Consider the following 14,143-nt stretch of genomic DNA (forward strand, 5'->3'; position numbering starts at 1 on the left):
TTGAAAGTGTCAACACATCACCATCATCAACCGGCGACGAGAAAGACATAATTCAAAATATACTCATGAATATACTCAAGAATATTCTATTGCAATTCGATCGTATGTACCGTATCTAGTAGAAGTGTGCTGTTATCACGTCGCAGCGCGCAACATGCCTTCACTAGTACACCAGCGTAGTTAGTATACGGATGTACGTACGCAATGATCACATTGCAGTGCGAATTGTACGACAACATTTTGACGGGAACATTGCCCAGACGTTGGGCAAATGGACTCGTATATATACAGGATAAACGTTGGATAAATGTTTCCAACACCATTTTACCCATAATGGTTAAAGAATTAACCAACATTTTCTTAAAACATCTCTACCCAACAAATTTTTGCCCAACGTTTTAAGAGTGTACTGATGTGGAACATGAACAGTAGTTACTGTACTAGCTATGAGTATCGGGTGAGACTACAAATGATCTTACCCAAAGGGCCGAGAAAAGACAAACATTTCTGAGCTCACGTATGTACTTGAGTGCCACTCGTGCGAAGTGAACTATTGATATTAAGTTATAATGCGTTTAACTTATCTCATAACGAAAATGATTGTTAAATGTTTAAGGTAAATATTCTACTAGCTATATATTCTGATACGAGCGATATGACTCAAGGGTGAAAGCAAAAGTTTAAATATGTATTTGTTTTAAAAACGAATGATTAAAAACTAAAGTATTGTAAATTGAAAGTCAATTAGGCCTGGCATTTTAGATTTAATTTCAATTGCGGAATAGGTATTTACGGAAGTTTTGAAAGGACATCTTTCACAAATGCATGTCGATTATTAGTTAGAATCGCGTTCAAGAGTTATAGGAAAAGCCGGACTTAGTCAAGAAATATACGGACTTCAAAATCAATATATCACAGTATTTCCCTGGGCTTAATGTATTATTTTATGTAACTGATTTGAGGACATTTATAACCAAATAGTTGAAAGGTTTGCTTTAAATTGAAAAAGAAAAATCAACACTGTACATTTATTTATCCATCTTTATTCCAATATAAATTTTCATAAAAAGTATAATTAGGATGAAAAGTATTATAGCACTAAAAAACATCAAGAATACAAGTTACGCCATATAAATGTTTAAGAGATTAAGAAAATAAAACAAAACCATTAATGTTTTGTAAAAGTGATCGAAATGCTACAATACAGGGCCTGAGATGCAGTTATATACAAAAAGGGATGCTCTATGAATAAAACAAAAGTTCTTATAAAGAGTAAAAATCTAAAACGTGGATTGATATTTGGATTTCTTAAATAACGATTTGTTTGATTGCACAAAGAATTAAGCTCGAAGTGTACAGGATGTGTCCAAGTACCTTAGATGTTTGGCAATTCTAACAAATTAATTCCTATAGCAGAGATCATATACACACGATACTCATTATTTAAATTTATTTTTGAACAAAAGTCAAGGATATAAAGATAGACGCAGTAAACAATCAGTAGACCATCAGTCAACATGTACAGTGTATACTCTAAATCCTTTGGTTGCATATACTATCGTACTCATGTAAGTTGACGTCTTTCACCAACTTTTAAGAATGTTTTAAATTGCAATGTCTCCTTTAATATACCGTAGATCATTCATCAACTTAATCACTTCTAATTATATATAGCTCTTTCATGATATGCTAATAATTTGCCACTCATTATGAAACTGTAACAGACAGCAATTTCCCTATAGCAAACACAAAAGGAAATGGGATTACAGAACAACGACATTTAGAAATAATCTCCCAGGCTCATCGTTCATTCACACTGAAGTCTTTACTGCTGCATATATCGCCTCTACGAGAACATTGTCAATTTCAGTAATGTACTTTTTTTTTTTTTAAATTTTTATCTTAAATCAACATCAGAATTCATTTGCCGCCTGTCTGTTCCGGACTGTACACGCAATTAATTAACATATAGTGTAGGCATAGTGTGGGCACGGCGTGGGCATAGTGTAGGCTTTATTGGCAGATAGTGTAGGAATAGTGTAGACATAGTGAAGGCATCTATCTATCTATCTATCTATCTATCTATCTATCTATCTATCTATCTATCTATCTATCTATCTATCTATCTATCTATCTATCTATCTATCTATCTATCTATCTATCTATCTATCTATCTATCTATCTATCTATCTATCTATCTATCTATCTATCTATCTATCTATCTATCTATCTATCTATCTATCTATCTATCTATCTATCTATCTATCTATCTATCTATCTATCTATCTATCTATCTATCTATCTATCTATCTATCTATCTATCTATCTATCTATCTATCTATCTATCTATCTATCTATCTATCTATCTATCTATCTATCTATCTATCTATCTATCTATCTATCTATCTATCTATCTATCTATCTATCTATCTATCTATCTATCTATCTATCTATCTATCTATCTATCTATCTATCTATCTATCTATCTATCTATCTATCTATCTATCTATCTATCTATCTATCTATCTATCTATCTATCTATCTATCTATCTATCTATCTATCTATCTATCTATCTATCTATCTATCTATCTATCTATCTATCTATCTATCTATCTATCTATCTATCTATCTATCTATCTATCTATCTATCTATCTATCTATCTATCTATCTATCTATCTATCTATCTATCTATCTATCTATCTATCTATCTATCTATCTATCTATCTATCTATCTATCTATCTATCTATCTATCTATCTATCTATCTATCTATCTATCTATCTATCTATCTATCTATCTATCTATCTATCTATCTATCTATCTATCTATCTATCTATCTATCTATCTATCTATCTATCTATCTATCTATCTATCTATCTATCTATCTATCTATCTATCTATCTATCTATCTATCTATCTATCTATCTATCTATCTATCTATCTATCTATCTATCTATCTATCTATCTATCTATCTATCTATCTATCTATCTATCTATCTATCTATCTATCTATCTATCTATTTGTATATGAGATATGAGGAGTAAATCAATACTAACTTGATCTTAAATTATAGTAGTCAAGTTGATCTTGCCAAACATGTGGCAGAAACTTGTGTGGCTTTCCAACATAACCATTTATATAGTAATAGAAAAAAAAGCAGAACAGCATATTTTGTTTATTGAAGAAAAAGAAAAGCTGAATGCATTTTTTTCAAGCCAACTGAGTTTTCAAACCGATTAGTTAGAGTATATTTATCTTGTAATAGTGCCAAATTCCCTTCTCCTTACTCCTATTCTGTGTGATTGGATCATTGGTTCGTAGAGATATCTATGTTAAAATCACCATGGCTTCCTACATGCCTGGTGCTGAAGTTAAATAAAGATGTAGAAAGAGATTGGGTGCAAAAACATTAATAGCAAACAATCGAATAATAAAAACGTGTTCATGACTTCTGCTTTCGTATCCATGAACAAATTGACAATAATCCTCAAAATTGATTATCATCAATATGAAGGCTTCATATACTTTCTGTTTTCTTTCAGAGCTGTTATTGGCCTTAAATTAGCCGGCATATCTCCAAACTGTATCATTAACAAGTCTACAATGGAACCGATAACGCAACCACTAATTAATATTCAAAATCAACGCTATGACAATCGACTCCATGGCAACCAACATGATCAACATTTATCTGTGTGTTTGAGTATTGTGATGTGGATCCTGGGTGTGGCTGAATGGAAATCGCCTATAATACCTACAAGAGGCCAAAGGCATGGTAAATATCGTCTTATGGGATATTATGTTGGATGATGCTTATTCCTCAATATATAAAGATATATAGATATATCATGAATATGTAAACTATATATATAAACTATATATATATATATATATATATATATATGTTTGATCTCTAGAGTAGGGCAAAATATGTCACCAAAAACAGAACTAGTATTGTTCGATATAGGTGACAAACGCCTACAGTGGAATTACGATCTTCCTTACCGGTTTCGAACCTCTGGACATACAATCAGCGTCCATAGCCTAGTGGTTAGGGTGTCCGCGTACAGAGCGGGAGGCCCGTGGTTCGAATCCCGGTGGAGGCTGAAAGTTTTTTCACTGTTCTTGATTTTCCAACTCATTACGATTTTCATTTATATATATATATATATATATATATATATATATATATATATATATATATATATATATATATATATATATGCAATGGAGGTAAACGACAAAGGCAAATGAAAGGCAAATAAAGTCTGTTCAAAGTATCTCTTTCGAGATCCGGCTTTAGGAATCACAAATGATTTCGAGTTGGTTAGCATCATGTTTGATCTCTAGAGTAAGGCAAAATATGTCACCAAAAACAGAACTAGTATTGCTCGATACAGGTGACAAACGCCTACAGTGGAATTACGACCCTCCTTACCGGTTTCGAACCTCTGGACATACAATCAGCGTCCATAGCCTAGTGGTTAGGGTGTCCGCGTACAGAGCGGAAGGCCCGGTTCGAATCCCGGTGGAGGCTGAAAGTTTTTTCACTGTTCTTGATTTTCCAACTCATTACGATTTTCATTTTCATATATATATATATATATATATATATATATATATATATGTACTACATATATATATATATATATATATATATATATATATATATATACTGTACTATGTGCCTACTGTGATGCACATACTGGAGTAATGGGTGTTCACCTCAGAAATATCCCATTACTTATGTTCTTGCTTTTTATATCCTCTTTACGATCATAGGTCTAGCTACCTTCAAACGGAGACTAAAATGCTTATCCTCGGTGGCTTTTCTGCTCCTGGTGATTATTTCATCTGTGGCTGCCTTTGCGTTTTATCTTTTCTGCTATTTTGGTAAATCCGATCATTTCCTTCGTTTCATATCGAATATGTGCTTTTGGCCATCCTTAATGTCAGTACAGATTATATGCCTAGCAGCCATCATCCACAAACTGATCAGAAGTCGCCGAGAATTAACAAGTTTCAATTTATTTGACGAGTCAAGTTGTACCCAAAAATTCTCATGTTTTGAAAGACCACAGATAATCCCTTTATCGAAACTTGGATTTTCCATCTGTGTGTTTTTTTTTCTTCCGACACTTTACGCTTCACTTAAGATCGCAGCATTTGTAAATTTGCGACTAGAATGCCAATATGCCCTCGAGTATCTTTGGCTGTGCTCTCGAGTTCTTAGCGGATTTTTCTTCGGTGTATTTTGCTACTTTCTATACCTTCATCGAGTCTTTATGGAACGCCAAGGGGACAGAGCAGCTGAATTTATTGCCGAACATACCGACGATTTAGATAAATGCATCGAAAAGACTCGTGCTTTCTTCAAAGAATACCACGAGCTTCGATCGCTCGTCTTGCCCTGGTTTAGTTTCATTCTTTTCACGTCTTCATTTGGTTTAACAGTATTTGTAACTTGGAATTACGAGATTAGTCAGTTTGAATCTAACGGCACGGCTTGGCACAATTTGCCAGGTCCTTCCGGTACTAGTGACGTAGGTATGATGGAACAGAAGAATAATACATATTTCTGTGTATATACGTGTGATCAAATGGACTGGGTGGACGAAACGTCTGTTCTCGTAGCGTATAACATTCTTGTTGTAAGCAGGCACTTAGTCATAGCAGTTCTACCGTTTTTCAGTGTGAAAGGAATCGATTTGAATTATGTTTGGAATCGATACAGAATGAGAGTCATGTTCATGTATTCTGCCAAAGAGAGAGAGTTTTGGAAAAATCTTATGACTTTTATCGATCAGTTACACCCAAATTCAAATACTGATTTAATTGTCACTATCGTCTTCCCATTGGTTGGTTTCGCGTCAGGCTTGTTAAGTGGTAAACATTTTTAACCTTGCCAAAAAAAAAAATTAAACAAAAAATGGCTTGAAAGGAACTATTATGTTTTCCTCAAATCGTTGGTATCTATAAGTGTATATATTTGGTAGTTTCTTTCTTTTCTATTATATTGGTGAAGATTATATATTTTTATTTATTTTTGTTCAATTCATATAATCAGTTGTATATATTTGGTTTCTATTTCTTCAATCTTCTTTTTGAAATACTCACAGATATGTTCTATCTGTGTTAGAGATATCGACAATATTAATATTAAGATGTTAACAATTCTTAATTAGATTCCTTTCTAGAATTGCTTCTTGCGTTTTTTCTACAACGAAGGCTCAAATTGTTTCCTTAATTCATGTAATTTTTTGTTGGCAGGTATGTAGGGGCTGGGATTTTAACATGTAAATCTCTATTGACAAAATTAAAGGCCTATATACCACATACGTTAAGTCGTGATAAATTGCACGAACGGAAGAGGTAAAATGACATTACCTTACTTTTGTAATTTAAAAACAATAAAGTTAATTAAATTAAGAGATGTCATATTCATTACCAAAAATGTGAAACATATTATAAACATTCCTGTAAGAAGATAAGGATTTGTTTATTGTAAAGACGTTATCCGATATGTAGGATGACTCTCTTTTAGTCGAAATATAAATTTTTATTGACGTCAGATTAAACTGTTCATTTGTCTGATTCTTAAATTCAAATCGCGGCAGACCAAATCTATCCTATACTGAAATGGAAGGTTTATCTGTTATAGCACAATTTGCATTTGAAGTGAAGCCTTCGATGCAAGCATAAAAAAGCCAACGATTTCTTTGTTTAATATTAAATTGCCTCTAGTGCAATTTCTTCGAATATCGACCTCCCAATGACTCTTGGGAATACAGTAGCCTGCATGTAAGAACAATAGATTATGTTCCTCGAGCTCATGTTGATGGTTATAAGTGCATTATTATAAGCAACATTATATAATAATCACATTGGGCCAGCCCAGCTCCTGCAGCATTTGGAAATCTTTTGGCCAAAAGTGGTGTATCAATAGATGTGGATAGAGAAGAAAAACTACCGGAAGGGTGAAAGAGAGTTTATGTAAGACGAGCATTTTTTTGTGAGGAAAACACGAAAACGGGGAGAGAAGAATAAGCTGCAAGGGGAGAGTTTTGGAGGTTGGCCCTGCCCTGGGGAAGGGGAGAGGGGTGGAAGGTTGCCCCTGCCCCGGCCGGATAACTGTTTAGGGATAAAGGAGCATTCAGACCCTCCCGATGACTGTCCTGTTCAGTTCACAAGTACTCTTGCCACAGGGAACCTAGATTTCTTAGGGGCTTAGGCACCAACCCACCCCCAGCCCCCCTCTGCCACAGCCGAGGCCTCCTCTCAAGAGTTGAAGTTGAGGATGTCCAGGCTACTTTTTAATTTATCTGACTTAAGTTTGGAATGGGTGCTAGAGATAATGTAATGAACTAGAAGTTGTTTGATTAAAGGATCTTCAAATAACTTATTTTTGAGCAAGTTACTGTTAAAATTATGACTAAATGTGATAATACTAGAGGTCTTGCCTAATTCATACAGTTTTCTGTTTGTAGTATATCTAGGGGTATAAGGTAGCATACTCCTATTAGAGTCTATATCCATCCGCTCGATTGTTCTCCTTCGGGAAAAGTGCCAAAATGCAACAGGAGAACATCTTTTTTGACCTGTTATCAATCATGATCTAGTTTTTCGTGGCTTGCATGTTAAAGAACATGAATGGAAGTACATGTGGTGAGAAAATTGGGTCAATTGTGGCAATTTCAGACCCCTTTAGGCCTCCCGTGAGCTGCGTAGGAAATTTGTTTACCACTGAGAAAAAAGGTTTGTTTACAAGTGACGAAAACCTCCGGCTCGGATATCAAAAAAACTACATGGTCATGATACAGAAAATTGATGGTGCCATTAAAGGCCAAATTGTCAGCTATCCGGTTGTGGGTAGCGTTTAGCTAGACTAGTGAAAACTTATATCTAGACTTAGAGACCACATTACTTTTGTGATTTAGTGTGTCAATGTAAGTCAAAGGGGCTTTTAATGGGCGTATGCTACCTTAAGGCAAAGCCGGTAGACAGAATTTTGGTGGGTTTAAACTTGTTAATAGTTGGGGCATTAAAAAAGGAAAAGCTACCATATAAAAAAAGAGGTTTGATTTTTGCATTCTATATACTGAGCAGGGTTTCGGTTTTAAAGATATAAGTATTCCTAAGTGTTTTGAGAATTTGTACCTTTCTCCAGGTTATTTCTATAGTTTCATTAATGTATGTTTTATAGTTTAGGTCTTTATCAATAGTGACCCCTAGAAAATTTACCTCATACTATATTGAATAAGATATTGTTAAAGAGATTAATTTGATGCGTTTTGGTTTTACTCCAATCGAATGGGTATTTAAAGATCATCAATATTATTTGTACTTGATTAATTTTGATTTGCCAATGGTACTAACGCCATTCTTCTAAACCAAAAATTGAATTGTGAAGGTATTTTACGGCATTGTTAATGGTTTTGCAGGTGTTCCACATGGCAATGTCATCGGCAAATTGGCTAACTTTTGAACTGGAGATGCTATTGTTTGGAAAGTCGTTTACATATAAAGAGTATAAAAGAGGGCTTAGCACAGGACCTTGGGGGGTTCCAGCTTCCAGAATAAAAAGATTGGAATGCTTAGTATTATAGTTAATTTGCATATACCGATCGTTTAAATATGAAGAGAGGAGACTAATAATGTTAGTTGGGAAGTTGTACTTAAAGAATTAAATACCTCACTTTAGGTGATATTATCCCTCTTCAATTTGTGAAACTGTCTTGAAGCTACGGTATGTGAAAGGTTCAAGCATATTTTGGAGATGGAGTAAGGCTTTCTTTCGAACTCGTTCTTGGAGAGATCTATTTTTCAGTTTTTTTTTTATTTGGAATCAATTTTGCTGGCTAAGTAAGGGTTTTGAGATAAATACTTATTTGCACAGCCATTAATTAAAGCGAAGCATTGAAAAGGATGCTTTTCCAATCGGCTAAGCTGTCGCTATCAGAAAGTGGTAAACCAGAACGGACCTTGACTTAAGTCATTTTGGTACCGATTTGGTTTTACGGTATAGTCTGTAGTTGGAAAGATGATGCCGATACCTAACCCGTTTTTCGGAAAGGCGTCGAAGCGTTTTCAAAGTTTCAAAGGTGCTCTCCACTTTGAAGCATAGTTGGATCAATTAGATACAAACATTGAAAGATATAGATAGGAATAATGGTAAAACTGTTAAAAAACTATGCTGCATTCAGTGAAAGGCTAAATCTCGAGTGAGATACAATAATTGAATTAGGTAAGTGATTGGAAGTGAAACAGCCAATGTTTGGTTTTTGCAGAGCTTTCAAGCAACACTTGCTCTTCTTCAGTGCATGATCACCGAAAGTGACAAGGAGAAGCAGGAATTGAAACTATTTTGTAGAAACGAGTGTCGGCATGGTTGTGAAGTCAAAGCAACTTATTGATTTCTGCTGGATTTAGCAGAAGTTTTTGGTAGGAGAAACAAACCTTCTCTCCACAAGGTCTTAATTTTTGCCCTAAACCACGGCAAGTTAACGCTCAGAAACTTTCTCGTGACCTACATATGTTCTATCGACGCTTAAGTCTCCGTGAATTTTTTGCCGACGAAAATGTCAATAACACCACACAACAACCCAACGACTTGCATACCAATTGAAAGCCAAAAAGCTCGTGGAATCAACCCAAGGCCCAATGTGCGCCTCTTGAATCCTTTATTTTGGCAAGAGGATGTGAAAACACAGACCTCTGACCTAGAGTTCCGCGACAATATCATCAAATCTGAGAGACAGGCTATCAATGAACACCGGAAGCGCGATGACATTGTCATCAAGCCAATCGACAAGGGTTCTGCAATTGTCGCTATGGGCAAACAATTCTACAGAGAGGAAGCCAACAGACTACTCGGCAACCCTAAACACTACAAACTCCTGGATTCTGATTCTACTCAAGCAATCACACAAAACGTGAAAAGAGTCATACAAAAGAAAATCTCTTACGGCTCCATTGACCGCAAGTTAGGGCAAAACCTCCTTGAAAACGACTCAAAACCTGGTCGTTTTTATTTTTGCCCAAAATTCACAAAGAAGGCAATCCCGGGAGGCCCATAATATCGGGTAATGGAACAGCTGCTGAAAATATTTCCAAATTCGTGGACCTTCTCATCCAACCACTTGTTTCGGCCCTACCGTCGTATGTGCAGGACACTACGGATTTCATCCGGAAAATTGGGGAAATAAAAAATCTTCCCCTATCTGCTCTGTTAGTTACCTTCAATGTGTCTTCGTTATGCACGAATATCCATAACGAAGAGGGCATTTCGGCCTGCCCAAAAACATTCAAACCGAAACGTGGCAAAACCCCCCAGAAGAAAGAATTGGCCGAATTGATGCAACTAATCTTGACCAGCAATAATCTGGTATTTGGCAACAAACACTACCTCCAAATTCATGGCACTTCGATGGGTACCAAAATGGCACCGTGTTTTGCCAACATCTTAATGGGAAACCTCGAGATAGAATTTCTATCTCGACAAAACTTGAAACCACACACGTGGTTACGTTTCATTGACGATATCCTCATGATATGGACCCATGGCGAGGCAAATCTTAAACTCTTCATTGATGACATAAACTCGTTTCATCACACTATCAAATTTACTGCTGATTTTTCTGGACATGGCGTTCACTTCCTTGACACCACTGTGACCCTACAAAATGGTTCACTCAAAACCGACTTGTTCTATAAACCCACAAACAAGCACAACTACCTTTTACCAAGCAGTTGTCATCCACATCACTGTACTAGAAATATTCCGTATAGTCAAGCGTTGCGCATTCGACACATTTGCAAAAACTGCAAGAACTCCCCAAGAACGAGTTCGAAAGAAAGCTTGACCCTATCTCCAATATATATATATATATATATATATATATATATATATATATATATATATATATATATATATATATATATATATATATATATATATATATACATATATATATACATATATATATACATATATATATATATATAGATATATATATATTTATATATATAGATATACATAAGCAAAAGATGATGATTAGAGATTATTTATGAGAATGAAGATAAATTGTTCTTTATCCCATACCCTCCATGCCCCCGAATTGACCCCCAGACACCGTACATCCAGACATCACTGTACCAGAAATATTCCGTATAGTCAAGCGTTGCGCATTCGACACATTTGCAAAAACTGCAAGAAGAACTCCCCAAGAACGAGTTCGAAAGAAAGCTTGACCCTATCTCCAATATATATATATATATATATATATATATATATATATATATATATATATATATATATATATATATATATACATATATATATATATATATATATATTTATATATATAGATATACATAAGCAAAAGATGATGATTAGAGATTATTTATGAGAATGAAGATAAAATGTTCTTTATCCCATACCCTCCATGCCCCCTAATTGACCCCCAGACACCGGGGCTTTAACCCCTACTTGGTAGTCCTAGGTTTACCACCTGCCCTATAGGATATGATCAAGTGTAATGTGGTATATTTACATAGAAAAATGAACTTCGTTCACATTTGATTTGAATTCTTAAAATAATGCATGGTCGTTCCATTCCAGTTGGTAGATGATGGCGGTATTTAAAAACCTGCAACCATTAGAAATGTTGCACAGGCGTACAGTAATTGGCCCACAGTGTTTCCCTATGGGCGAATCACATCGCAGTCGTGGTGATTCTAGGAGTTGCTGCTTTCTTAATGGATTTTGCCCGGTTGCTGACAGTGTAAAGCTCATACTGAAGAGAAAGATATTCCACATTGTCATCTTCATATCTTGTTTGTTGATAACTCGATGCATGGTTGATTTCAATCAGTATATCGACTTGCTCAAATCTTATTCCATGACGTGGAAAACTGAGGGCGGTATGCAATGTTACCAGGCAGAGCCGTATACGGCTCTGTTACCAGGGCAATCGGCACTGAAAAGCCTGTACGTGACTCGGACTTGTCTTGAACTTGGCCCACTTTAGATTCGAACTTCCGAATCAAGACTGTAGCGAGAATCGGACGTGAACTCCCATCAATTATATATGTATGCTGGAAAGTTGCTAAGCATTAGACCCACGCGACAGGTATCACGTGATTTCTATATGTACGTTGTCAAAATAATTTGTGGTGGTGTTATATCAACCGACAAAGTGGTTGTTTATTTTATTAACAAAGCAATGCATTAGATGTCATCGAATGCATTATGCGTTCATAAGTGCATCAACGTTGTTGTGTTTCATATAGATAAATTAATTAATATGATAATGTATCATCAATGTCTGTATGGATATTGTTATGAACAGCGTCATTACAAGGCATGGGTGTGTGTGTGGTATCGAGTTCAATTGATTTTCATTGCCACTTTCTCTCACTGGTCAAGGAAGAATTGACTATTAGCTATTTAACGTTTGTTTCATCCTCGTACTGGGTGAAAGAGATTAGTAGACAGCGTATAATAACATACCCTTTAAAGTACATGATCATTTGATAAGATGTATCACTGTTCAAGTAACTGCATAAAAATCAAGAATTTTAAGTTTCTGAGGGTGTCATTTCATGAAGCATAGCCATAACAAACACAGAGAAATCGATGCGCCGTTCCCGTATGACGTCACAAGTATTGAACTGTATAGGGTAGTCTATACTTATCTAAAGGAAATGAATAACAATTAGGCAATTATTTCCTCGGAATGAAACGGAACAGGCTCCCAAGATTGAAATTAGACCAACGTGTTTGTTTTCACTCAACTACAGTTCAATATTGTCAAAATATCTTTAACCAAAAATCTTCGATTGTTTTCAGTATAAACCGTGATTGGAAAATATAAATATGAGGGCCTATTATAAATATTACAACATTAGACTTTCATTACATGTTGAGTCATGCAATTTTGATACTATACAAAAAATAATGCTCATCAGTTCGATGAACCATGTAAGTTTCATTTCAAAGTAATGCCATTATCAGTCGACGTTTTCCAAAAATATTTGGCTGTAATGAAATGGAAATATTATTAATAGGAAGATTTTCTGGGTGACAAAATGTTGATAATGGAAATGTTGAGTAATGTATAGACCTATACTGGGGCAGAATCGTCGACAAGGGGGGGGGGCGGAACTAGGACAAATTGAACAGGGGGACCCGATATAGGACAAATTGAACAGGGGGACCCGATATAGGACAAAATAGACATTGGGGGACCCGATATAGCGCATTTTTGGACACAATGGTCCTTCGCTAAAGCTCCGTAAGATAGAATCAATATGACCCCACCTCCCCCTCCTCCTCCACTCCCTTTCTCTCTCCTAGCCAGACAGGCATGTCAAAATGAAAACAAAGCATCATTTTTCTACAACTGTTTCAATTTATTTGAGTGCATCACAGCATATCTTCACATCAAACAAGTAATATGGGTCGTTGAATCATCCATGTAAAAACAATAATGATATCGATAGTACATCACTACTTCGGTTATCGTTTGACCATAACGGTGAGGAGACGGTAGGAAACCCGTTCCGATGAAACTTTTTCGGATACTAGCATTTCATGTCTTCATCATATCATTTTGAACAACAACAAAATATTGGTAAACACGTGAATTAATGCATGATTATGTTTAGAACAACAACAAAACTTCACGGTAAACACGTGAAATAATGAACATTCACATGATCAATTGTCAAAGATATGGATTGATGAAGTCATATACATGTTACCGTGTTACGAACACAGCGCAGTGGTTACTGATGCACGGTTGTGGAACATGAACAGTAGTTACTGTACTAGCTATGAGTATCGGGTGAGACTACAAATGATCTTACCCAAAGGGCCGAGAAAAGACAAACATTTCTGAGCTCACGTATGTACTTGAGTGCCACTCGTGCGAAGTGAACTATTGATATTAAGTTATAATGCGTTTAACTTATCTCATAACGAAAATGAATGTTAAATGTTTAAAGTAAATATTCTACTAGCTATATATTCTGATACGAGCGATATGACTCAAGGGTGAAAGCAAAAGTTTAAATATGTATTTGTTTTAAAAACGAATGATTAAACATTCAAGTATTGTAAATTGAAAGTCAATTTGGCC

General features: G+C 35.3%; 1 protein-coding gene across 1 annotated transcript; it reads left to right on the forward strand.

Moving 5' to 3' along the window:
- The first annotated feature begins 1,707 nt into the window (after nucleotides 1-1,707).
- LOC139954967 (uncharacterized) lies at nucleotides 1,708-6,706 on the forward strand. The gene is made up of 3 exons (XM_071955041.1): nucleotides 1,708-1,869; nucleotides 3,545-3,777; nucleotides 4,785-6,706. Exons 2-3 carry the CDS (start codon nucleotides 3,606-3,608, stop codon nucleotides 5,900-5,902), a joined length of 1,290 nt encoding a protein of 429 aa, XP_071811142.1. The 5' UTR covers nucleotides 1,708-1,869; nucleotides 3,545-3,605; the 3' UTR covers nucleotides 5,903-6,706.
- Nucleotides 6,707-14,143: the final 7,437 nt, after the last annotated feature.

Source organism: Apostichopus japonicus, chromosome 17 (assembly GCF_037975245.1).
Source record: "Apostichopus japonicus isolate 1M-3 chromosome 17, ASM3797524v1, whole genome shotgun sequence".
Taxonomy (NCBI): domain Eukaryota; kingdom Metazoa; phylum Echinodermata; class Holothuroidea; order Aspidochirotida; family Stichopodidae; genus Apostichopus; species Apostichopus japonicus.